The sequence below is a fragment of the Tursiops truncatus genome, chromosome 12 (genome assembly GCF_011762595.2).
Source record: "Tursiops truncatus isolate mTurTru1 chromosome 12, mTurTru1.mat.Y, whole genome shotgun sequence".
NCBI lineage: Eukaryota > Metazoa > Chordata > Mammalia > Artiodactyla > Delphinidae > Tursiops > Tursiops truncatus.
The window spans coordinates 17,123,747-17,147,380 of record NC_047045.1 but is presented as its reverse complement, the minus strand read 5'-3'; the positions used below and the strand labels follow the sequence as shown (position 1 = coordinate 17,147,380).

Below are 23,634 nucleotides of genomic sequence, written 5' to 3'. Positions count from 1 at the left end.
ATGTAGTTCTTCAGAAGGACTTAACACAGACAAAAGATATTTCCATAGTCTCCTAATTGTTTTTCTATTATTTACTCCTAAATCATTTTAAGTTTCAACAGAGCCTTGATTAATGGAAGTTTATTTTTTTCTTTTTAGCAGAGATTTTATCAAACCTTCATAATTCCTCACCAGATGTGTCTTGTGTCTCTGATATAAATAGTGCATATGAAAGAATTCGACTTGAGAAACTTACTTTTGCCCATAGAGCTGTTAGTGTCAGCACAGATCCAAGTGGATGCAACTTTGCAATCTTGCAATCAGATCCTAAAACAAGGTAGGTACTCTTGTATGTACTAACTTTCTTTTTTAGAAGGAACAATCACTGGGCTTTCTGTTTTCAATAGCTCTTGGAACAAATTTAATTGAAGAGCTGTTGTCAAGTCTTGTAGAGACTTCAGACATATTGATACAGTCATGTTACCAGGTTAACTCAGGGGTGGAATTTGTTACGTTGGAAATGTTGAATGTTCCTTTTAGTTTGTAAACTGATATTTATTGAAAATATTGAAGATAATATGTACATATACACACAAAATTTATTCATATCTTTAGTACTTTGTGATGTACTGTAGGTTCTCAGATTCTGAGAAACAGATTATAAATATTTGTTATGTAGTTCATAAAAATTTCTGACCCTTGAATACAATGAGAAATGACAAAGGAAGAGGTAGTATAGAGTCATCTGGAGGGCATTGTGAATCTCAGTGCAAATCTTCTGTCACATTAGGACAGAGATGACAGGTTAAGATAAATATCAAGGGTCTTATTGAAGAGGGAAAAAGTCCTAGAGACAGGGTTAACATTCCTCTTGCTTTGCCCAGGTCAGTCCCATATTTAGCACTGAAAGTCTGTTCTCCTGGGAAACACCCTCAGTCCCAGGCTGACCAGGGGGGTTGGTCACCCTACCTAGAAGGGCAAAATGTAGATTGGGAAGGTATGATTGCATGTTTACAGTACTAAAGAACCAGGGTTGTGGACTGATGTATGTCTGTGTGTGTATTTATCTTTACTTCCTTAAGTTTCTAACCTATTCTGGGATCTGGGACCTGAAGTATTTACTCGTTTCTGTATATGTTTTCTCCACTTGTGAAATAAAAGGATATAAAAGAGGAAAAAGTTGAAAACTGTACTCTTTTTTAATGTTTTTAGTGATACTTTTAATCATTTAAAAAATTTCTGTGAAACAGTCGTTCAAATTTATATTCTAGTGTTTCCTTGTAGAAAGAAAACAATGCTTTCAAAGGAACACTTAATTCTTGTCATTTTAGTTTAGGGGAAAAAATACGTAAAGGAATAGAAAATACTTAAAGGGTGATACAGTATCAAAGACTGTGAGCAATATTCTTATGTTATTGGAAGTGCTAAATTTAAAATTTTCTAAGTTTAATAAATAAAAAATTACACTTTAAAAGGAGAGTTGGCTAGGGATGCTTTCTTTTTTCATTTTCTGGAAAGTAAAAATATTTTTTGTTTCATTTCTAGCCTTTATGAAATTCCATCTGTGTCCTCATCATCCTTTTTCGAAGAGTTTGGCAAACTGTTGAGGGAAACGGATGAAATGGACAACATCCATGATGTGACATTTCAAGTTGGCAATAGAATCTTCCCTGCACATAAATATATTTTGGCAGTGCGTTCTGACTTTTTCCAGAAATTGTTTCTTTCAGACGGTACTACTTTAGACTTTATAGATGTTTACCGGAAAGATGAAGATTCTGCAGGGTGCCATCTCTTTGTGGTAGAGAAGGTTCATCCTGACTTGTTTGAATACCTTTTACAATTTATATACACAGATACTTGTGACTTTTTAACTCATGGCTTCAAACCAAGAATAAATTCAAACAAAAAACCAGAAGAATATCAGAGCACTCCGAATTGTCATTTGAATAAAATGAATTCCCATGAAGATAATCAGAAGTCAGCATTTGAAGTTTACAAAAGTAATCAAGCTCATACAATTAGTGAAAAGCAGAAAAGCAAAAACAAATCTTTCAAAAAAGTAAAAAGTGTTGGGGAAGATGATCCTGTAAAAATGTTGCAAAATGTTGCAAAGAAACTTGGTTTCAATAGTTTGAGTAGTAGGTATGACTCCTCCTTAATATCTGTTCATGTACCTCATATGTCCTCCTTTTAGAAATTCTTTGTTGTTTTTTTTGTTTTTTTTGCTTTGATTTACTGCTGCTACTGCTCTTGCTTCTGTTCTTGGACCTGCTTCTCCTCCTCCCCTCCCTTCCCCCCATTCCCTCCTCATCTTCCTTCTCTTATTTCTCTTTCCCTCAGTCTCCGTCTCCATCTCCTTTTCTCTCCACCTCCCCTTTATTTTTTGGATTTGTATCTTTCTTTTCATGGACCCCTTTCTCCATTTTCTGTGAAAGCTATCTCTGGGATTCCCTGGATTAAAACATTAAAGGATAGGAAGGCTGTTAGTCGGTTTGAACTCTCAATGGTGTTTGTATAACAGGGATCTGGAGTGGCAGACAGAGTGGTATTCTGGAAAGAGTACTGTCTTTGGAGTTATAAGGAACTATACATGACTCTTAGCTCTACTGTGACTAGGTAGGGCAAATTTCTTATTTCCTTGAACCTCAGTTTCTCAGTATATAAAAGGGGATGGATAATATTGACCTAATATTGTTGGTGTAGTTTGGTCATATAGCATGTATGAAGTGCCTAATACAGTATTTGTCGTCTTATATTATATACCAGATTTTTTGGAATTCTCTGTTTTTAAGGTATTTATATTGCCGGGGGCAGTATAACCTTAGTTGTGGGGCAGGAGCAAGGGAGGGTAGTATATCATGTTTTCTAATTGCAAACAGTGAAGGGCTTTATGCATACTGATGTTTAATATATTTTTAATATTAAGTATGATATTTCTTTATCACAGAATGGGGGTTAGTTGAGATACTCTTCCAGGTGATACAGATTATATAATTATGTTCAGGTGTGGGCCAATTTGTTGGATTTTTGTTGTTCATTTTGGTAGGGGAATATATTCACCAGTTGTTAATTTTTATCCTTGATAGGTTAGATGGAGTCCGATTTGAGAATGAAGAAATTAATGTCATTGCCAAGAAAACTGGTAATAAACCAAAGCTAAGTCAGAGAAAATGGTAAGTTAGGAAATGAAGATAAACTTTTCATCCCTAGATTTTGAGACCTAAGTGTGGAAATAGAGCTCTTTTTACTCATATGTGAAGCAAAATGTGTATGTGAATACCCTCTTACCTTTATTAGTCTTCTTTATTTCTGGAAATGTTAGAGAGCTGTTGAGGCAAATGGATGAAAGCATTAACTGCTCAATAAGACACTGATACAGTTCATTTTTTTCTGATTACTTTCTAATAAAGAAAGGAATTAAAAAAATTTTTTGGCCTGAATTTTGTAGTTTTTTATAAGTAGGTAATGATGTTAACCCAAAAACCAGTATAATTATGACTCGTCAGCATTATGAAGATTATTTCCTTTAGTATAATCTTTTTCCGTAATAGATATGCTATTCTAAATATGTTTATTATTAAAAGTTTTTGTTTTTAGGTATGTGTACTTGGTAGGTGAAAAGTCTTGGAGAAAAAAAAACTGTGGCGGTATCTAGACTGTGCTTAGCACAGAATAGGTTGTACAAATAAGTGAATTAAAGACCTTTGACTATGATGTTACTTATTACACCGGGCCTGTATTGAAAAAGGAAAATAAAAAGCAAGACTTCTTTGAATATTTATCTGTATTGAGTTCCCTTTACAAATATTATCTTTATTGTAAGGCCTTATTATCTTCCCTAAAGTGGAAGGAGATGAAGTACTTTATATGTATACCCTCAAGTTGTATATTCTCTGCCACCTTTAATTAGGAGAAAATCAAATGTTAAATCCTATAATGGATTTTCTTATTTGCTGAATATGTAAAGAAATTGCTCTTCAATTAAACTTTTTTTTTTTTTCCAGTTCTTATTTATGTGATGTGACCATGAAATCAGTGGATGGAAAGGAATTTCCTTGTCATAAATGCGTTCTTTGTGCTAGACTTGGTAGGTACACTTTTGTTAGTTGCTAATTTATTTGTTTTGGTATTGTTTCACTATTCTTACTCAATTGTTTTTCTTTCAGAATATTTTCATAGTATGCTGAGTAGCTCATGGATTGAGGTAAGATTTAAATAGAACACATAGACTGGTAGTTATACTTTTGGGAAATTATATGCTAAAGAAAGTAAAAAATATTTTAACTCAGTTTTTGCTTTGTATTCGACTTTATTTATGCATAAGTCTGCTGGAAAATAGCAACATTCCAAAATGAAAATTGTTGCAAAAAAGTTACTTAAGTTAAATTCTCCACTATTATTTGGACTTGTATTTGGAATACCAGTTTGTTCCTTTTTTTCTCAATTTTTCTTGATTCTTTTTCATGTTACAAGGCATTTAAAAATTAAATGTATCTCATTTTAGCTTTGCGTTTTATAAATGTTATGTTGTTTTGCATTTGATGTGATTCCTGTTAAAAGTTTTTCATACCAGTAACCTCAGTCAGATTGTAGTAGTATTTTGTAGTTTAATTATTTTATTTTATTTTATTTAGGCTTCCAGTTGTGCAGCTCTGGAAATGCCAATACATTCTGACATACTGAAAGTTATTTTGGACTACCTCTATACTGATGAAGCTGTGGTGATAAAAGGTATTAATAAGAGTTAAGACATTTCAGATATTTAAGATATAGTTAAAAATGATAAAGTCACGTGAATCTTAATTTCTACTCTAATTGAAATAAGCCATCAACAGAGGCTTAAATTTAAAATAAGCAAATAGGGATGATTACTAATAGTAAAGGAATGGAAAAGAAAATTTTCATTACCTATGTGAATATATAAGACTTATTAATATTGGTTGAGATTAGATTTAACATTTCCATACCCAGCTACTTATATGATTAAGATGAGGACTTGACAGCAGGGAGTAGAGTTTTGATAGTCTACAAAAGTTCTTTCTTGCCTGTTTTTCCCCTGTGTGAACATACCTGAAGTAAAATAAATAGACTAATAATTGAACCGAAATTTATAAAGACAGTTCATTTGTATACTTTGTCAGGCAACACACCCATGTTTTATTTACCAGGTGTCTTTAGTCATAGAGTGGTATGCTTTTGTGTTCTGTGTATGTCGATACCACATTTTCTTTATCCATTTGTCGATGGACATTTAGGCTGTTTCTATATTTTAACTATTGTGAATAATGCTGCAGTGAACTTGGAAATGCATGTATATCTTCAAAATCCTGATTTCAGTTCCTTTGGCTAAATACTCAGAAGTGGGATTGCTGTATCATATGGTAGTCCTATTTTTAATTTTTTGAGGAGCCTCCATACTGTTCTCCATAGTGGCTACACCAATTTACACTCCCACCAACACTGCACAAGGGTTCCCTTTTCTCCCCATCTTCATCAACACCTGTTATCTTGGTTTTTTTTGATAATAGCCTTCCTAACAGGTATAAGGTGACATCTCACTGTGGTTTTGATTTTCATTTCCTTGATAAATAATGACATTGAGCACCTTCTCATTTACCTGTTGGCCATTTGTATGTTTTATTTGGACAAATGTCTATTAAGGTCTTTTGCCCATTAAAAAAATTTTTTTTATGTTTTTAAAAAATTTTTGTTTTGTATTGGACTATAGTTTCAGGTGTACAGCAAAGTGAATCAGTTATACATATACATGTATCTATTCTTTTTCAAATTCTTTTCCCATTTAGGTTATTACAGAATATTGAGCAGAGTTCCCTGTGCTATATGTAGGTCCTTGTTTGTTATCTATGTTAAACATAGTAGTGTGTATATGTTAATCCTAAACTCCCAATTTATCCCTCCACACACCTTTCCCCTTTGGTAACCATAAGTTTGTTTTCTAAGTCTGTAATTTTTTTTTTTTTTTTTTTTGCTATTGTATTTTTAGGAGTTCCTTATATATTCTGGATGTTAATCTCTTATCAGTTATGGTTTGCAAATATTTTCTACCATTCCAAAGTTGCCTTTTTATTTTGTTGACTGCTTTGCTGTGCTTTTGGTTTCATGTAATACCACTTGTTTATTTTTGCTTTTTGTTTCATGTGGTTTGGTGTCACATCTAAAAAATCATTGCCAAGACCAATGTTTGGGAGCTTTTCCCCTTTTTTCTTCTAGGAGTTTTATAGTTTCAGGTCTTAGATTCAAGTCTTTAATCCACTTTGAGTTGATTTTTATGTTATGGTGTAAGATGTGGGTCCAGTTTCATTGTTTTGCACGTGGATATTAAGTTTTTCTAATACCCTTTAGTGAAGTGACTGTCCTTTCCCCATTTTATATTCTTGACACCCTTGTCAAAGATTAATTGGCTGTATATATGAGGGTTTATTTCTGGGCTCTGTATTATGTCTCATTGGTCTACATGTCTGTTTTAATGGCAGTACGTTATAGTGTTGATTACTGTAGCTTTGTAATAGAATTTGGAAATCAGGAAATGTGATGCCTCCAGCTTTGTTGTACTTTTTCAGTAGTGCTTTGGCTATTTACGGTCTTTATGGTTCCGTATGAATTTTAGGATTACTTTTTCTACTTCTGTGAAAGATGCCATTGGAATTTTTATGGGATTTCATTGAATATGTAGATTGCTTTGGGTAGAATGGGCATTTTAACAATATCAATTATTCCAGTCCATGAACATGGGATATCTTTCCATTTATTTGTACCTTCTTTAATTTCTTGTCTCAGTGTTTCATAGCTTTTGGTGTGCAGATCTTTCACCTCCTTGGTTCAGTTTATTCCTGAGTCTTTTATTCTTTGTGATGCGATTGTGCATGGCATTGTTTCCTTAATTTCTCTTTCTGTTAGCTCATTGTTAGCATATAGAAATGCAACAGGTTTTTGTGTATTGATTTTGTACCCTGCAACTTTATTCTTTCTTTATTTTTAAGAGTATTTTGGTGGCGTCTTCAGGGTTTTCTATGTATACTGTCATGTCATCTGCAAACAATGGCAGTTTACTTCTTCTTATTCAATTTGGATTCCTTCTGTTTCTTGTCTCATTGCTGTGGCTAGGACTTCCAGTACTGTGTTGAATAAACATGGCGAGGGTGTGCATCCTTGTCTTGTTCCTGATCTTAGGTGAAAGCTTTCAGGTTTTTACTGTTGAATATGATGTTAGCTTTAGGCTTGTCATATATGGCCTTTATTGTGTTGAGGTACATTCCTTATATACCTAATTTCTTAAGAGTTTTTATTATGAATGCATGTTGAATTTTGTCATATTCGTTTTTTGCAGCTATTGAGATGATCGTATGATTTTTAGCCTATGTTCTGTTAACGTCGTGTATCGTGTTTATTGATTTGCACATGTTGAACTATCCTTGCATCACAGGTGTAAATCCCACTCGATCATGGTGTATGATCCTTTTAATATGTTGTTTAATTTGGTTTACTGGTATTTTATTGAGGATATTTATATGTATGTTAATCAGGGATATTCTGTAATTTTTATTGTAGTGAACTTGTCTGCCTTTGGTATCAGGATAATGCTGGCCTCATAAAATGAGTTTGGAAGTTTTCCCTCCTATTCAATTTTTGGTATGAGTTTAACAAGGATTGACGTGAATGTTTCTTTAAATATTTGGTAGAATTCACCTGTGAAGCTTTCTAGTTTTGGGCTTTACTTATTTTGGAGACTTCTAATTATTGATTCAATCTCCTTACTGTGTTATTGGTCTGTTCACATTTTCTATCTCTTCATGATTCAGTTTTGGTATGTTTCTAGGAACTGACCCATTTCTTCTAGATTATCCAGTTCATTAGCATATAGTTCATAGTAGTATCTTATGATCGTTTGTATTTCTGCGATATCACTGGTAATGTTTCCTCTTTCGTTTACAATTATTTATTTGAGTCTTCTTTTTTCTTAGTCTACTTAAGGGTGTGTTAATTTTGTTTATCTTTTCAAATAACCAACTCTTAGTTTAATTGGTCCTTTCTATTGTTTTAGTAGTGTCTGGTTCATTGATTCCTGCTCTATCTATATTATTTCTTTTCTTCTCCTAACTTTGGGCTCTGTTTTTCTTTTTATAGTTCTTTGTTGTGTAAAAACCTTAAGGTTGTTCTTTTGCAATCTTTCTTTTTAAGGCATTTATCAGTATAAACGTGTTTCTTAGAACTTCTTTTGTTTAATCCTATAAGTTTTGATACGTTGTGTTTCCCATTTTCCTTTGTCTCAAGATATTTTTTTGCTTTCTCTTTGATTTCTTCTTTGACATATTGGTTGTTCAGGACTGTATTGTTTAATTTCTACATATTTGTGAATTTTCCAGTTTTCCTCCTGTTTTTCTGATTTTATACCATTGTGGTTGGTAGAGAAGATACTTGGTGTGATTTCAGTCTTCTTAAATTGTTAGACTTGTTCTGTGGCCTCACATATCGTCTGTTTTGTAGAATGTTTTGCGTACGCTTGAGAAGAATGTGTATTTTGCTGTTGTTGGATGGAATGTTCTCTATATGTCTGTTAGGGCCATTTGGCGTATATTGTTGGGCAGGTCTGCTATTTCCTTATTGATTTTCTGTGTGGATTATCTATTCCTATTGAATATGGAGTATTGAAGTCCTCTATTGTTTTACTGATGTCTATTTCTGCCTTCAGCTCTTTTACTGTTTCCTTTGTATATTTAGGTGCTTCAACTGTATGCCTGTAACAATTGTTATATCTTATTGATGTATTGACCCCTTTGTCATTATATACTGACCTCTTTGTCTCATGTGACTGTTTTTGACTTAAAGCCTATTTTGTGTGATACAAGTATGCCTATCCCCCCCATTACCATTTGCATTGAGTATATGTTTTCATCCTGTCACTTTCAGCCTATGTGTGTCCTTAAAGGTAAAGTAATTTTTTTGTAGGCAGCATATAGTTGTACCTTGTTTTTTAATCTATTCAACTACTTTGCTTTTGACTGGAGAATTTAATCCATTTACATTTAAAGTAATTATTGGTAGGTAAGGATGTACTTCTGGAATTTTGTCAGTTGTCTTCTGACTGTTTTGCAGTTTCTTTGTTCCCTTCTTCCTCTTGTGTGTGCTGTCTTCCTTTGTAATTTAATGATTTTTTGGTAGCGGTATGCTTGTGTTTCTACTGTAGGTTTTCTACTGTAGGTTTGTGTTTCTACTGTAGGTTTTTGCTTTCTGGTTACCATGAGGCTTACATGTAATAATATTTTATAATTACAACAGTCTGTTTTAAACTAACCACAACTTTTTTTCTTTTTCTTTTTTTTTAAATTGATGTTTGGTTGATTTACAATATTAGTTTCAGGTGTATAGCATAGTGGCTGAATATTTTTATTGATTATACTCCACTTAAAGTTGTTACAAAATAATGTCGGTATTTCTGTGTGCTGTACACTACATATATCCTTGTTGCTTATTTATTTTATACATAGTAGTTTCTAACTCTTAATCCCATAAACCTATCTTGCCCCCTCCCCCTCCCCTCTCCCCACTGGTAACAACTGCTTTTGTTCTCTATATCTGTGCATCTGTTTTTGTTATATACATCTGTGTTATTTTTTTTTTAGATTCCAGTATTCCACATATAATAACATGAAGTATTTATCTCTCTCTGACTTATTTCATTAAGCACAATACTCTCTAGGTCCATTGATGCACATGGCAGAATTTCATTCATTTTTTGTGGCTGAGTAATATTCCACTGTATGTGAGATATACACACACACACACACCCCACATCTTTATCCATTTGTCTATTGATGGGTACTGGGGTTGCTCCCTATCTTGGTTTTTATTCACAGCTGAACTTTGATTCCATACAAATCCTCTTCACTTTTACTTTTCTCCCCCTCTGCATTATTTCTTCAGATATTCTTTATGTCTGTTCTTTTTTCCTTCTGGGACTCCCATAAATATCTATCTAGGCTGGATAGTGTTCCATAGGTCTCTTATACTCAGTATATTTTTTATTCATTCTTGTTTTTCTTTCTGTTCCTCTGATTGGATAATCTCAATTGATGTACAGTTTCTGTCCTCATTGATAGTCTTAATTTCATGAGATATTATTCTTATACTTTCTTTTAGATTTTTAAGCATGATTTTTTTAGTTCTTTGAACATATTCAAAATAATTGATTTAAAGTCTGTAATATGTAATGGCTCAGCACCTTAGCATTCTCAGGGACAGATTCTCTTGGCCACTTTTTTTCTGTATATAGACCATATATTTACATCCCTCTTTTCATTTTTTCTAATTTTTTGTTGAGAACTGGACATATCTAAATAATATCATGTAGCAACTCTTGAAATCAGATTTTCCTCCTTTCCCAGGGATTGTTGTGTTTGCTGTTTGTTAAGTGACTTATTGGAACTAATTCTGTAAAATTGGTATTCTTCGTCATCTATGACCACTGAGGTCTCTGCTTGGTCAGCTTAGTGGTCAGCTACTAATTAGACAGAATTTTCCTTAATTGCCTAAGCCAGTAAATCTCCCAGCCTGTGCCTAGGGGCTCTTTGTGTGTATGGCGGCCTGGCTTCAGTTCTTAGCTGGGCAGTTTACAACTGTGCCTTAGATTCATTTCCTGCCTTTGTGGTCTCAAGGTCATCCAGAAGTAAGAGTTTTGGGCCTTCTTAAATTTTTTCTGGGCATGTGCACAGCCCTCCACAGATGTATGACCTTCTAGGTTCATAGGAATATGTTAAAACTTTTCAAAACCCCTTATGGACACAGCTCATACTGCCATAACAGAATAACAGAGACTGAAATTTGTTATTCACAGTTCTGGAGGCTAACGTCTCAGGTCAGGGTCCAGCAGGGTTGGTTTCTGGTGAGGATTCTCTTCCTGGCTTGTACATGGCTGCCTTCTTGTTATGTCCTTACTTGACCTTTCCTCAGTGCTTGTGTGTGAGTGTGAGTGTGAGTGGAGAAAGAGAGAGTGAGAGAGTACACACACGCGCACGTGGGCGCGTGAAGGGGATTAGTGGGGGGAGATGATGGATCTGTGATGTCTCTTCTTAGAAAGACACTAATCCTGTCAGATCAGGGCCCTACCTTATGACTGCATTTAACCTTAATTAGTTCCTTAGAGGCCCTGTCTCCAGATAAAACCACACTGGAAATTATACCTTCAACATATGAATTTTCAGGGGACATAAACATTCAGTCACAACAATATCTCTTTCCCTAGCTCTTCTTTTTAAGTTTTTTTAACCTGCTTCTTGTTTGCGCTATCCCTTATTTATTGTCTTGGGCAGCTTCAGTGTTAAGTAGTTGCTAATTGTTTTGAATAAATGCCCTCTTCTGAGGCTGTTCACACTGGGCAAGCTTTAAGGTCAAATAAACCCCTGCTAGCTGGGTTTCCAGGAAACTGCCAGACAGGTCAAATAATGACAGTTTCTTGATAATGTTGCTCCACAACTGTTCTGTCTCCTCCAGTGGATGTAGCTTCTCGTACCTGCCTGTGATTGCAGGATTGATGGTTTTCAAGACTACTGAGGAGGAGAGGCGAGGAGGAGAGGCGAGGAGAGGAGAGGAGGATCTAAGCAGGAGCAGCTAGTGTCCCAAAGCTTACTGTTCTTAAGATTCCACAAAGTTCTTTGAGTCAGTGCTCCCTAGATTATTGCAAGCCTTTGGCTAATTTCTAGAACTCTAAAAAAGTTGATTTTTGATAATTTTTTGTAATATTCTCATTGCTTTTGTGGAGAAGAATTTTTGAAGTAGTTCTTAGTCTGCCATTTGCAATGACTTTACCTCTCCCTCATCTTTTAGAATGTTTTTTCTACTTTCATTTTTTCTTTTTTTTTTAAATGCATATATTTCATCTCTATTTTGAGGGCTTTTTGCTTTTTATTTATTTATTTATTTATTTTTGGCTGTGCCAGGTCTTAGCTGCAGCACGCAGGATCTTTTAGTTGTTGGCATGTGGACTTCTTAGTTGCGGCATGCAGACTTCTCAGTTGCGGTGTGTGGACTTTTAGTTGTGGCGTGTGAACTCTTAGTTGTGGCACGCATGTGGGATCTAGTTCCCCCACTGGGGATTGAACCTGGGCCCCCTGCATTGGGAGCACAGCGTCTTACCCACTGGACCACCAGGAAAGTCCCTCATTTTTTTCTTTTTAAACATTTTTTTTCTTCCTATGGTGGTGGGATTGTTTTGTTTTTTTTTTTTTTCCTATTTATACTACTATTCTGGCAGTGATTCTAGCGTTGCTTAAGGTCATTAATAGTACACTGGATCAAGTTTATGTTAAATTAAGGAACTTCTATAATTTTTTTTAAAAGTACTCTTAGGTGACCAATTTTGTTTTAAATAAGGAAGCCTAAGAGCATTATTCACCTCTCCCTTCGTCCTTCCCTGCCCCCTCTACCCCCTGTATGTATATATATGTTTTAACATATGTGTATCTATTTAACATATACCTGTATATTACCTTTAAGGATGAGATTTGACTTTCCCCTCTATTAGTTTGAGAAATGTTTGTCCAACAGCAATGGGAGATTTTAAACAAGTCAGGCATTCTAGTGGTTCTTTAGACTAAAAAAGATCTACTCAAGTTGCCCATTTTATGGTCCTAGTGTGAACCAGGGCATTTTGGGTGTGTTTTATTTTACAGCTTTCTACTGAAAAGACAGAAATATTTTGATGTTACTACTGTTTATCATACTTACCATTTCAACATTTAGAAAATAATCATCATAATTCTCTTGTTTGTAGTGTCTTAATTACTTGAACTTTTTCCCCTTAGGTATAATGTTTACAAAATAATAATAAAGAGTGACGCTTCTTTTTCTTTTCTTTTTTTTTTAGAATCTCAAAATTTGGATTTTGTTTGTAGTGTTCTTGTGGTGGCTGATCAGCTTCTCATATCTCGATTGAAAGAGATTTGTGAAGTGGCATTAAGTGAAAAACGTGAGTTTTTGAATTGGAATCTTAGTGTGTTTTCAGGTTGATCCAGGATTTACTGTATTTTATTGACTTTCTGATGTAGTTTATGATAAAATACATGTTTTTGTATCATTAAAAATTCAAGACATTTAAACTATTTAAATATTTAAACTATTTAAACTATTAAAAATTCAAGACATTTAAACATTTAAACTATTAAACACATCCTTATTTTAGAGATGTTAATATGTGAAAACATGAACATCTTAGAATTGAAATACGTTAATTTTTTGGAAATGCCATAAAAGCTTGAATAATAAGGATGGCATGAAACTTATTTTGGAATCTGAAAGATGAGAGTTTGAAAGCAGAAATTTTTTACCCTTGCCCTGGTCTGTAAGTCTACACTTAGCTACCCTGCTATTTGCTGGAATTTTTATGTAACCATCCCATTAATATATTTATCAAAAACTTCTTTTCTCTCAAACTCTTATTTTTCTCTTTCTGTTCATTATTTCTGTTAATTGCATGGCTGTCATCCTAACACTCAACTTTGGAACCCAAAGTTAGTTTTTGTTATTTTGTTTTTATACCCAAATTGCAGCTGTCAAAATTGATTAATCTTAACTGTGTTGATCACATTTCCCCTACTTTTTTTTTTTTTTTTTGCGGTATGCGGGCCTCTCACTGTTGTGGCCTCTCCCGTTGCGGAGCACAGGCTCCGGACATGCATGCTCAGCGGCCATGGCTCACGGGCCCCGCTGCTCCACAGCATGTGGGATCTTCCCAGACTGGGGCATGAACCCGTGTCCCCTGCATCGGCAGGCGGACTCTCAACCACTGCGCCACCAGGGAAGCCCTCCACTACCTTTTTATTCTCACTGTCACTATACTAGTTGAGATCACTGTTATCCATCCCTTCTGTGTAGTGTCATAGTAGTCTTTTAAGTCCTGTTTCTCTTTTCTAACTTCTTCTTTAATCTTTCTGTAGGAAGGAGTTAATGTCTTCCCTCGTTCATATATTTTTAATCGCTTACTCTGGGATAAAGGTTAAATTTCCTCACCCTGATATAAAAGTTTCTTGGCTTTCTAATCTTATCTTTGTTCTTTTTCTTTGCCTCTTCAGGAAGTGTGAAGGGATTTCCTGTCAAATTTTTCTAATTTGTACTTCTAATAGTTTGTCTTAGCTCTAGAGTCTTATTTACTCACTTTTCTTGAGCTCTGTGGATTATCTTCTCCTTGAACAACTCTAAAGTTTTTGTATGATCCAGTTTTATTTCTGTGAAATGGGAGAATTTGGGTTCATCATTAGTTGAAACATTAGGTTAGTCAAGAGTGAGGCAGCGATCATTATTGTCTGCATATTGTCTGCATATAACTTTTGACTGAGTTATAAGGGAGAAAGAACAAAGAAGTGGAGGAAGCCAGGTGTAGAAAATAGTTGTGTTCCTCTGTTGGCTGGGACTCAGAGTAAGTAAGAAAAAGAATGGAGGGGTTTGGGAAGCCAAAGTTACATGCTAGGTAAATAGAATATTCTGGGACAGTCTCTAGCAAAACACACTTCATATATAAAGTTAACAAGGATTGTAACAAAATCTAGCATGTTTTGTACAGTATGCCAGATTCTGCACTGGCATGAACTATAATATGGTAAGATTTAAATGTACTTATTTTCTAAATATATAGTATTTGTATGTGTTTATATATGTAAATATACCCACGTAAAGTCTGATAGACGACTCAACATAAATATATTTTGTAGAATGATTTCATCAATTTCTCCTACTCCTAAGTATACTTTGTTAGTTTTATAGGAGAATGACTATTCTGTGCTATATAAACTAAAGGAATGTTGTTTATCAGTGAAAGTTAAAAATATTCTGAAAAGGTTAGGTAGAAGATTGTCAATTCTTACATGTTTGCTTTTTAGATGACACTATAATGCACCTTCTGTATTTTCTTTTGCTTAAAATTTTACGTGTGCTTATAGTTCCTCTGAACAAGTCATTTAAAATTACTTTGGCATATTGGGATGGAAAATGAGTTGTATATTTGCCCTAGTATAACTTATTTTTGGCAAGACACTACTTTCAATTTTCCTTCTTCTAAATGTTCAAACCTGACAACTTGAGAAATAAGTATATTTCATTTGCTGTAGTAACATGCCTTTCATCTCATTTCGCATATCTTTTCCTTTGTAGTTACCCTTAAGAATGCTGCTATGCTACTGGAATTCGCAGCAATGTATAATGCTGAACAGTTGAAACTATCTTGTTTACAATTTATAGGACTGAATATGGCAGCTTTACTTGAAGCAAGGTAGGTTAGAATATATACAGACTGTTGCAAAAGCACTTATTTATATATAATAACAAATATATTAGTAATTTAAAAGTGAATAACGATAAATCCCAGCTTTGTAGAAAAAGTGAAAATGTAAGGGGATTTAATCATTCCATCAGTATTTGGATGCTTAATATATGCCAGCCATTGCTAAGATACTACCGGGAACAAATAAAGACAATATCCTTGCCCTCAGTGGTGCTTACATGCTGGTTGGAAGGTTGTGGGACAATATTATCACAAGTATATTTGTATATGTTTTCATATCTCTTTGCTTGTTTAGGCTAATTTGTAACTATGTAGTTTTTACCTTGGCTTTTAGAAAGTATCTGTAATACTAATTAAGCCAGCACTTAATTACTTCACATATCATGCAAACAGTTTGTTATTGGTTGATTTCTGTTTTTGTATTTATTCTCTTTTAAGATATTTCCTATACTACATATTGATTCTTTGGTCAAACTTAGGCTGCAGCAGATGGCCTGAAAAAATTTAGTTGGTCTAGTTTATGGCAAGCTGATTTGTGTGTTGAAGCTTTCATGGTAATGAAATTTTTCTTACGAAAAATGACACACTTTACGTGAAAAAAATCAGCTAAGTATATGTATCCTGTTTTATAAGCTAATATTTCATGCTATATTGATGTTTACCTGGATGGAAAGAATTTGATAAATGCTAATGATTTAGGAGTCATAGACATTTTAGAATTAGAGGAATCTTGGGAAATTTAATCCCATTGTTTTCAACTATTTTAGCTGTGGAATTTTTTTTTTTTTTTTTTTTTTGTGGTATGCGGGCCTCTCACTGTTGTGGCCTCTCCTGTTGCGGAGCACCGGCTCCAGACGCGCAGGCTCAGCAGCCGTGGCTCACGGGCCTAGCCGCTTCGCGGCATGTGGGATCTTCCCGGACCGGGGCACGAACCCGTGTCCCCTGCATCGGCAGGCAGACTCTCAACCACTGACTTTATAGTAAAATTGTGACTTTATGCTAAAAAATAAATCTGTAACATTTATTGCGCCACCAGGGAAGCCCTATTTGTTTGTTTTTGATTGCCCTGGTTTGATCAGCACGGGAATTTCAGATTAGATTTCTTGGTGTCAGTTGCATTTTTAAAGTCGATGTCTAGTGTAATGCTGTATTTTGTTTTAACTGTAATAATAGCTAACACTGCCATAATAATAGTAATTAATAGTTATAACTAAAAATAGTACTACAATAATAGTTACATAGTAATAATGATAATTAATGGTATGTGCCAGGTGGCATTCTAAAAGTGTTGTACAGATTCACTTAATTTTCATGAAATCCTTACGAAGTAGATTCTGTTTATATCCTCAAATGAGGATGAGAAAACCCGTGAAACTTTTTTTGGCAAATAATCAAGAAAACCTTGATCCATATAATTAATTATAAATGGTAACAGTTTTTTGATAACTCACCTTTCAAAGTCAGGATGATGCTTAATGAAACTAATTCCAAAACATGTTTGAAATAAAAGTTTTCTACCATTTTTAAAAGGTGAATCACTAACAGATTCCTTAGTTGCCATTTAGGGTTCAATTTAGAGAAAATTCTTTTGGCTATTTAATGCTTTGTTATTTTGTGGAAAATGCTTTCCAAATGCAAATTAATATTATGGGATATTAGACAGTGTCATTTCAAAATGCCTCTGGTATTTCATTGTCAGAACCTGGCAGAGGTTTCAGAATACATTTATTTTTTTTGCTGACATTACATTAGTCATTCAAATCATAGTAATTTTTTCCCCTTGCATTGCCAAATTAACTCGTTTAATTTGTCAGAAAAGAATCAACCACAGTGTGAAACAAGCCAAATCTATCTAAAATACGATATTGGAGGATGATGTGTCACATTACTATTGTTCCATTATTATGTTGTGACAAGTTTGTCAGCTGAACTGTTAAGGGAGGCACATGTGCTGTGGTGAATCATTTTACATGAGTAGACATTATAACTTGCATTAAAGCAAAGATTTGTTTAAATGTAACCATTCCTAGTCAAATATGTGTTTGCCAGAAGTGTAAATAAATATGCACAGAGATGTTAAGAAAACAGCTGCATCAAAATTGATGTAGCATCACAAGTTAATTGTCTTCAAAATGTTAGAAAACCAGTATGGTACAGATTTGAATATGGTTGCTTTGTATTAGTTTTAAAAATAGTTTGAAGTACATTTTAGAATGTAAACTTTGATTTAAATTTTACTGATGCCTCAAAGTACCTCTTTGGAACCTGAGAGTTCCTTAAAATCTCCTTTGACTGCAATTGAACTAGTCCAAATGTCATTTTATTTTTTTAATTTTTAAATTTATTTTTATTTTGGGCTGCGTTGGGTCTTTGTTGCTGTGTGCAGGCTTTCTCTAGTTGCAGCGAGCAGGGGCTACTCCTCGTTGCAGTGTGCAGGCTTCTCATTGCAGAGCATGGGCTCTAGGTTTGTGGGCTTCAGTAGTTGTGGCGTGTGGGCTCAGAAGTTGCAGCACGTGGGCCCTAGACTGTGTGGGCTTCAGTAGTTTTGGCTCGCAGGCTCTAGAGCGCAGGCTCAGTAGTTGTGGCGCACAGGCTTAGTTGCTCCGTGGCATGTGGGGTCTTCCCAGATCAGGGATCGAACCTGTGTCCCCTGCATTGGCAGGCGGATTCTTTACCACTGCGCCACCAGGGAAGTCCCCAAATGTCATTTTACACATGAAGATATTAAGGACTAGAGAGGGAAAGTGAGTTGCTCAAGGTCATGTAGGTAATTGGGAGCAGTGATAATCCTAGATAGAATTCAGGTACCTGATAGGCCATTGTTCTGTCAATATAGTACTCCTTCTGTAGTAAAGATTATATTTGTGGAAAATGAAAGTTGAATACTTGCTATTATGATAGAAAATATTTTTCTATCACCTATTTGTAAGAGTTACTTGAGTTTTATTCAGTATGTTTGTCTAACATGTTTGCTATTTATGTGAAATATATAACTATACGTACTTCCAAAAAGAATTTGTTGCAGCTGGCATATTCTTTAAAAAAATATTCCTTACTCAACAATATAAAATGTCTCTGCATATTTGAAAGTCTTAATAGGTATTAAACTTGAGTGTTAAGATAGAATTTTATATCTTATTATTTAGGTCTCTTGATGTTTTAAGTGACGGTGTTTTGAAGGATCTTTCTGTGTTTTACCGAAAAATGGTAAGGTTTATGTTTTTGTCAATTACAATATCAACTAAAGCAGTATATTTGGTCAGACTTCTCAATGGACCAATTTCCTAATGAATTCTGATTCATTAGGATCTTTTAAAAATGAGGACATAAGATTTCTTTACAAGCTCTACAGGGAAACACGATAATAAAAATTGAAGATATTTAATGATAAAATTAATATCTATTTAAATTTCTTTATAAATGAAAGTTATTGAATGCTTTGTGGTCTTTCGTTATTTATTTACTAAAGATCAGGACAGTGTAAAAATATGGATTTTAATGATTTTATTATTTTTATTGAGGTAACATTGATTTATAACACTACGTAAGTTTCATGTGTACATTGTTACGTTTCTACTTCTGTATACCCTACAGCTTCCTCCCTACCAAAAATTTAACTTCCATCTGTCAGCATATAGTTGATCCCCTTTATCTATTTCACTCCCCCACTCCTCTTCTCCCTCTGGTAACTACTACTCTATTCTCTGTATCCATGTGTTTGGGGTTTTTTTTGTTTGTTCAGTAAATTTATTTTGTTTTTGTTTGTTTATTAGTGTTTTATGTTCCATCTATGAGTGAAATCATACAGTATTTGTCTTTCTCCATCTGACTTACTTCACTTAGCATAATATCCTCATGGTCCATCTGTGTTGTTGAAAATGGCAAAAAAGATTTCATCTTTTTTCATGGCTGAGTAGTATTCCATTGTGTGTGTGTGTGTGTGTGTGTGTGTGTGTGTGTGTGTGTGTGTGTGTGTGTGTGTGTGTGTGTGTGTGAATTTATATACATACACATATACTACATTTTCTTTATCCATTCATCCCTTGATGGGCACTTAGGTGGTTTCCATATATTGGCATTGCAAATAATGCTGCAGTGAACATAGGGGAGCATATATCTTTTCAAATAAGTGTTTTTGTATTCTTTGGATGAGTACCCAGAAATGGGATAGCTGGGTATCTTATGGTAGTCTATTCTTAATTTTTTTAGGAATCTCCATACTGTCATTGGTGTAGTGACTGCACCAATTCACAGTCTCACCAACAGTGTATGAGGGTTCTCTTTTCTCCACATCCTTGCCAACACATGGTATTTCTTGTCATTTTGACCCTAGCCATTCTGACAGGTGTACAGTGATATCTCAGTGTGGTTTTGATTTGCATTTCCCTGATAATTAGTGATGCTGAACATCTTTTCATCTGTCTGTTTGCCATCTATATGTCTTCTTTGAAAAAATATGTATTCAACTCCTCTGTCCGTTTTTTAATCAGGTAATTTTGTTGTTGTTGTTGAGTTGTATGAGTTATTTTAGGGCATATGATTTACAAATATCTCCTCCCATTTGGTAGGTTGTCTTTTTGTTTTATTGATGGTTTCCTGTGCTGTGCAGAAGCTTTTTAGTTTGGTGTAATCCCATTTATTTTTGCTTTTGTTTTCATTGACTGAGGAGGCATATTTTAAAAGATACTGCTATGACTGATATCAAAGAGTATACCACCTGTGTTTTCTTTCAGGAGTTTTATGGTTTCAGGTCTTACACTCAAGCCTTTAATCTACTTTGACTTAATTTTTGTGTATATTGTGAAATAATGGTCTAATTTAATTATTTGGCATGTGGCTGTCCAGTTTTCCCAGCACTATTTATTGAAGAGACTGTCCCTTCTCCATTGTGTATTCTTTGCTCCTTTGTTGTAAATTAATTGTCCGTGTGTGCAAGTGTTTATTCCTGGGCTTTCAATTCTGTTTAGAAATCTTTGCATCTGTTTTTCTGCCAATATCATGCCGTTTTGACTACAGTGGCTTTGTAATATAGTTTGAAATCAGGAAATATGATACCTCCAGCTTTGTTCTTTTTTCTCAGCATCGCTTTGACTATTCAGGGTCATTTGTGGTTCCATATAAATTTTAGAATTTTTTGTTCTATTTCTGTGAAAAATGTTGTTGGGATTTTGATAGGGATTGTATTGAATTAGATTGCTTTAGGTAATATGGACATTTTGATAATGTTAATTCTTCTAATCCTTGACCCTGGCACATCTTTCCATTTATTTGTGTCAGATTTCTGGTAGAATCTTTAGGGTTTTCTATGTATATAAAAATCATGCCATCTGCAGATAGTGACAGTTTTATGTCTTCTTTTCCAATTTGGATGTCTTTTATTTATTTTTTCTTGACTAATTGCTCTGGCTAACACTTCCAGTACTATGTTGAATAAGAGTGGTGAGATTGAGCATCCTTGTCTTATTCCTGATCTTAGAGGGATAGCTTTTACTACTTAACCATTGAGTATGTTAGCTGTGGGTTTGTCACATATCATCCCTTCTACACCATTCTCTTGAGAGTTTTTATCATAAATGGGTGTTGAATGTTGTCAAATGTTTTTTCTGCATCTTTTGAGATGATCGCATGATTTTTGTTCATTTTGTGGATGTGTTGTATCATGTTGATCAATTTGAGGATGTTGAACCATCCTTACATCCCTGGTATAAATCCCACTTGATCATGTTGTATGATCCCTTTGATGTATTTTTTAATTTGTTTTGCTAATATGTTGTTGAGGATTTTTGCAACTGGCAGCCATCAGAGATATTGGCCTGTGATTTTCTTTCTTTGTGTTGTCTTTGTCTGGTTTTGGTATCAGGGTGATATTGGCCTTGTAAAATGAGTTAGGAAGCATTCCCTCCTTTTCAGTTTTTTGGAATAGTTTTAGTATAGTTATTAAATCTTCTTTGAATATTGGTAGAATTCACCTGTGAAGCAATCTGGTCCTGGACCTATGTTTTTTGGGAGCTTTTTGATTACTGTTTCAATCTCTGTACTAGTGATTGGTCTATTCAGATTTTCTATTCATGATTCAGCCCTGGAAGGTTGTATGATTCTAAGAATTTGTCCATTTCTTCTAGATTGTCCAGTTTTTGTATTCTCTTATACTCCTTTATATTTCTATAAGTATCTATTTTTTTTTTCTCTTTCATTTTTTATTTTATTTATCAGGGCTTCTCTTTTTTTTCTTAGTGAATCTAGCTAATGGTTTGTCAGTTTTGTTTATCTTTTCAAAGAACTGACTCTTAGTTTAGTTTGTCTTTTCAAAAAACCAATTCTTAGTTTCATTCATCTTTTCTTCTGTCTTCTCTGATCTTTATATTTCCTTCTTTCTACTGACTTCGGGCTTTGTTCTTCTTTTTCTAGTACCTTTAGGTGTAAGTTTTTCTTGTTTCTTGAGGTAAGCCTTTATTGCTACAAACTCTTAATACTGCTTTTGCTGTTTCCCATAGATTTTGGTATATTGTATTTTCATTTCCATTTGTCTTCAGGTAATTTTTTGTTTCTCCTTTGATTTCTTCAGTGACCCAATTGTTGTTCTGTAGCATATTGTTCATCTTTACATATCTGTCATTTTTCTAGTGTTCTTGTTCTTGATTTCTAGTTTCTCATACCATTGTGATCGGAAAAGATGTTTGATAGAATTTCAGTCTTCTTAAATCTATATTGAGACTTCTTTTGTGTCCCGATTTATGGCCTATCCTTGAGAATGTTCCATGAGCATTTGAGAAGAATGTGTGTTTTGCTGCATTGTTCTTTTTAAATCTGTTAAATATATCTGATCTAACGTTTCAGTTAAGGCCACTGTTTCCTTGTTGACTTTCTGTCTGGGTAATCTATCTGTTGATGTAAGTGGGGTGTTAAATGTCCCCTACAATTATTTTGTTGCTGTCAGTTCTCTCGCTTTGGGAATGTTAGTAATTGTTGTATATATTTTGGTGCTCTTATGTTAGGTACATATACATTAGTCACTTTTATGTGTTCTTGCTGAGTTGTCCTCTTTATAATTATATGCTGACCATTTTTTGTCTCTTGTTATCTTTTGGCTTGAAGTCTAATTTGTCTGGTATAAGGATGGCTACACTTGCTTTCTTTTGGCAGCCATTTGCTTAGAGTATCATCTTCCATCTCTTCACATTTAGCCTGTGTTTGTCTTCAGAGCTGAGGTGTGTCTCCTGGAGCAGCATTTGGTTGAGTCTTATGTTTTAATGCATCCAGCCACTCTGTCTTTTGATTGATGAATTCAGTCCATTTACATTCAGGGGGATTAGTGACAGATGAGGATGTAGTCCTGAAATTTTGTGTTTTGTTTTTTGGTTGCTTGATACCTCTGTGGTTTCTTTTTCCTGTGTTTCTGTCTGTTATTTTGGTTTGGAGGTTTTCTCTGGTATGTTTCTTAGTTTCTTCTTTTATTATGTTTCATGTCTCTGCTCTGTAACAAAGTTTTGCGGTTGCCCCGAGCTTTGTATAAAACGTCTCACAGATAAAATAGTCTCTTTTCTGCTGATAGTATGTTATCTTCATTTACCTGTATGAATTTTTTCATCCCCTTTTATGTTTTTTCACATTATTCCTTTTTTTTTCCACTTTTTTTTTTAAACATCTTTATTGGGGTATAATTGCTTTACAATGGTGTGTTAGTTTCTGCTTTATAACAAAGTGAATCAGTTATACATGTACATACGTTCCCATATCTCTTCCCTCTTGCATCTCCCTCCCTCCCACCCTCCCTATCCCACCCCTCCAGGCGGTCACAAAGCACCAAGCTGATCTCCCTGTGCTATGCGGCTGCTTCCCACTAGCTATCTACCTTACGTTTGGTAGTGTATATATGTCCATGCCTCTCTCTCGCTTTGTCACAGCTCACCCTTCCCCCTCCCCATATCCTCAAGTCCGTTCTCTAGTAGGTCTGTGTGTTTATTCCTGTCTTACCCCTAGGTTCTTCATGACATTTTTTTTCCTTAAATTCCATATATAAAATGAATCTTTTTTGGGTTTTTTTTCGGTACGCGGGCCTCTCACTGCTGTGGCCTCTCCCGCTGCGGGGCACAGGCTCTGGACGCGCAGGCTCAGCAGCCATGGCTCACGGGCCCAGCCGCTCCGCAGCATGCGGGATCTTCCTGGACCGGGGTACGAACCCGTGTCCCCTGCATCGGCAGGCAGACTCTCAACCACTGCGCCACCAGGGAAGCCCTCACATTATCCCTTTTGATGTGAGTTTGCTACCAAACAGAAATAGCTTATAGTTATTTTCCTGCTTTCTTTTTTTCTCCTTTTAACCTTTATGCTCTCATAGAGTTGCAATTTTCTGGTTCTGTTTT

General features: G+C 34.7%; 1 protein-coding gene across 8 annotated transcripts in view; it reads left to right on the top strand.

Moving 5' to 3' along the window:
• IBTK (inhibitor of Bruton tyrosine kinase) overlaps positions 1 to 23,634 on the top strand; it is a 92,405-nt gene that overhangs the window by 30,875 nt on the left and 37,896 nt on the right. For 4 of the 8 annotated variants that reach the window (XM_019929358.3, XM_019929356.3, XM_019929359.3 and 1 more), the window contains exons 11-19: positions 139 to 316; positions 1,525 to 2,124; positions 3,069 to 3,155; positions 3,987 to 4,069; positions 4,149 to 4,186; positions 4,617 to 4,713; positions 12,863 to 12,964; positions 15,142 to 15,259; positions 18,418 to 18,478. In XM_019929358.3, the coding sequence (XP_019784917.1) occupies positions 139 to 316; positions 1,525 to 2,124; positions 3,069 to 3,155; positions 3,987 to 4,069; positions 4,149 to 4,186; positions 4,617 to 4,713; positions 12,863 to 12,964; positions 15,142 to 15,259; positions 18,418 to 18,478 (1,364 nt within the window). The remainder of the gene's footprint in view (positions 1 to 138; positions 317 to 1,524; positions 2,125 to 3,068; positions 3,156 to 3,986; positions 4,070 to 4,148; positions 4,187 to 4,616; positions 4,714 to 12,862; positions 12,965 to 15,141; positions 15,260 to 18,417; positions 18,479 to 23,634) is intronic. The other 4 variants (XM_019929357.3, XM_073789386.1, XM_073789385.1 and 1 more) reach the window with 2 other exon arrangements.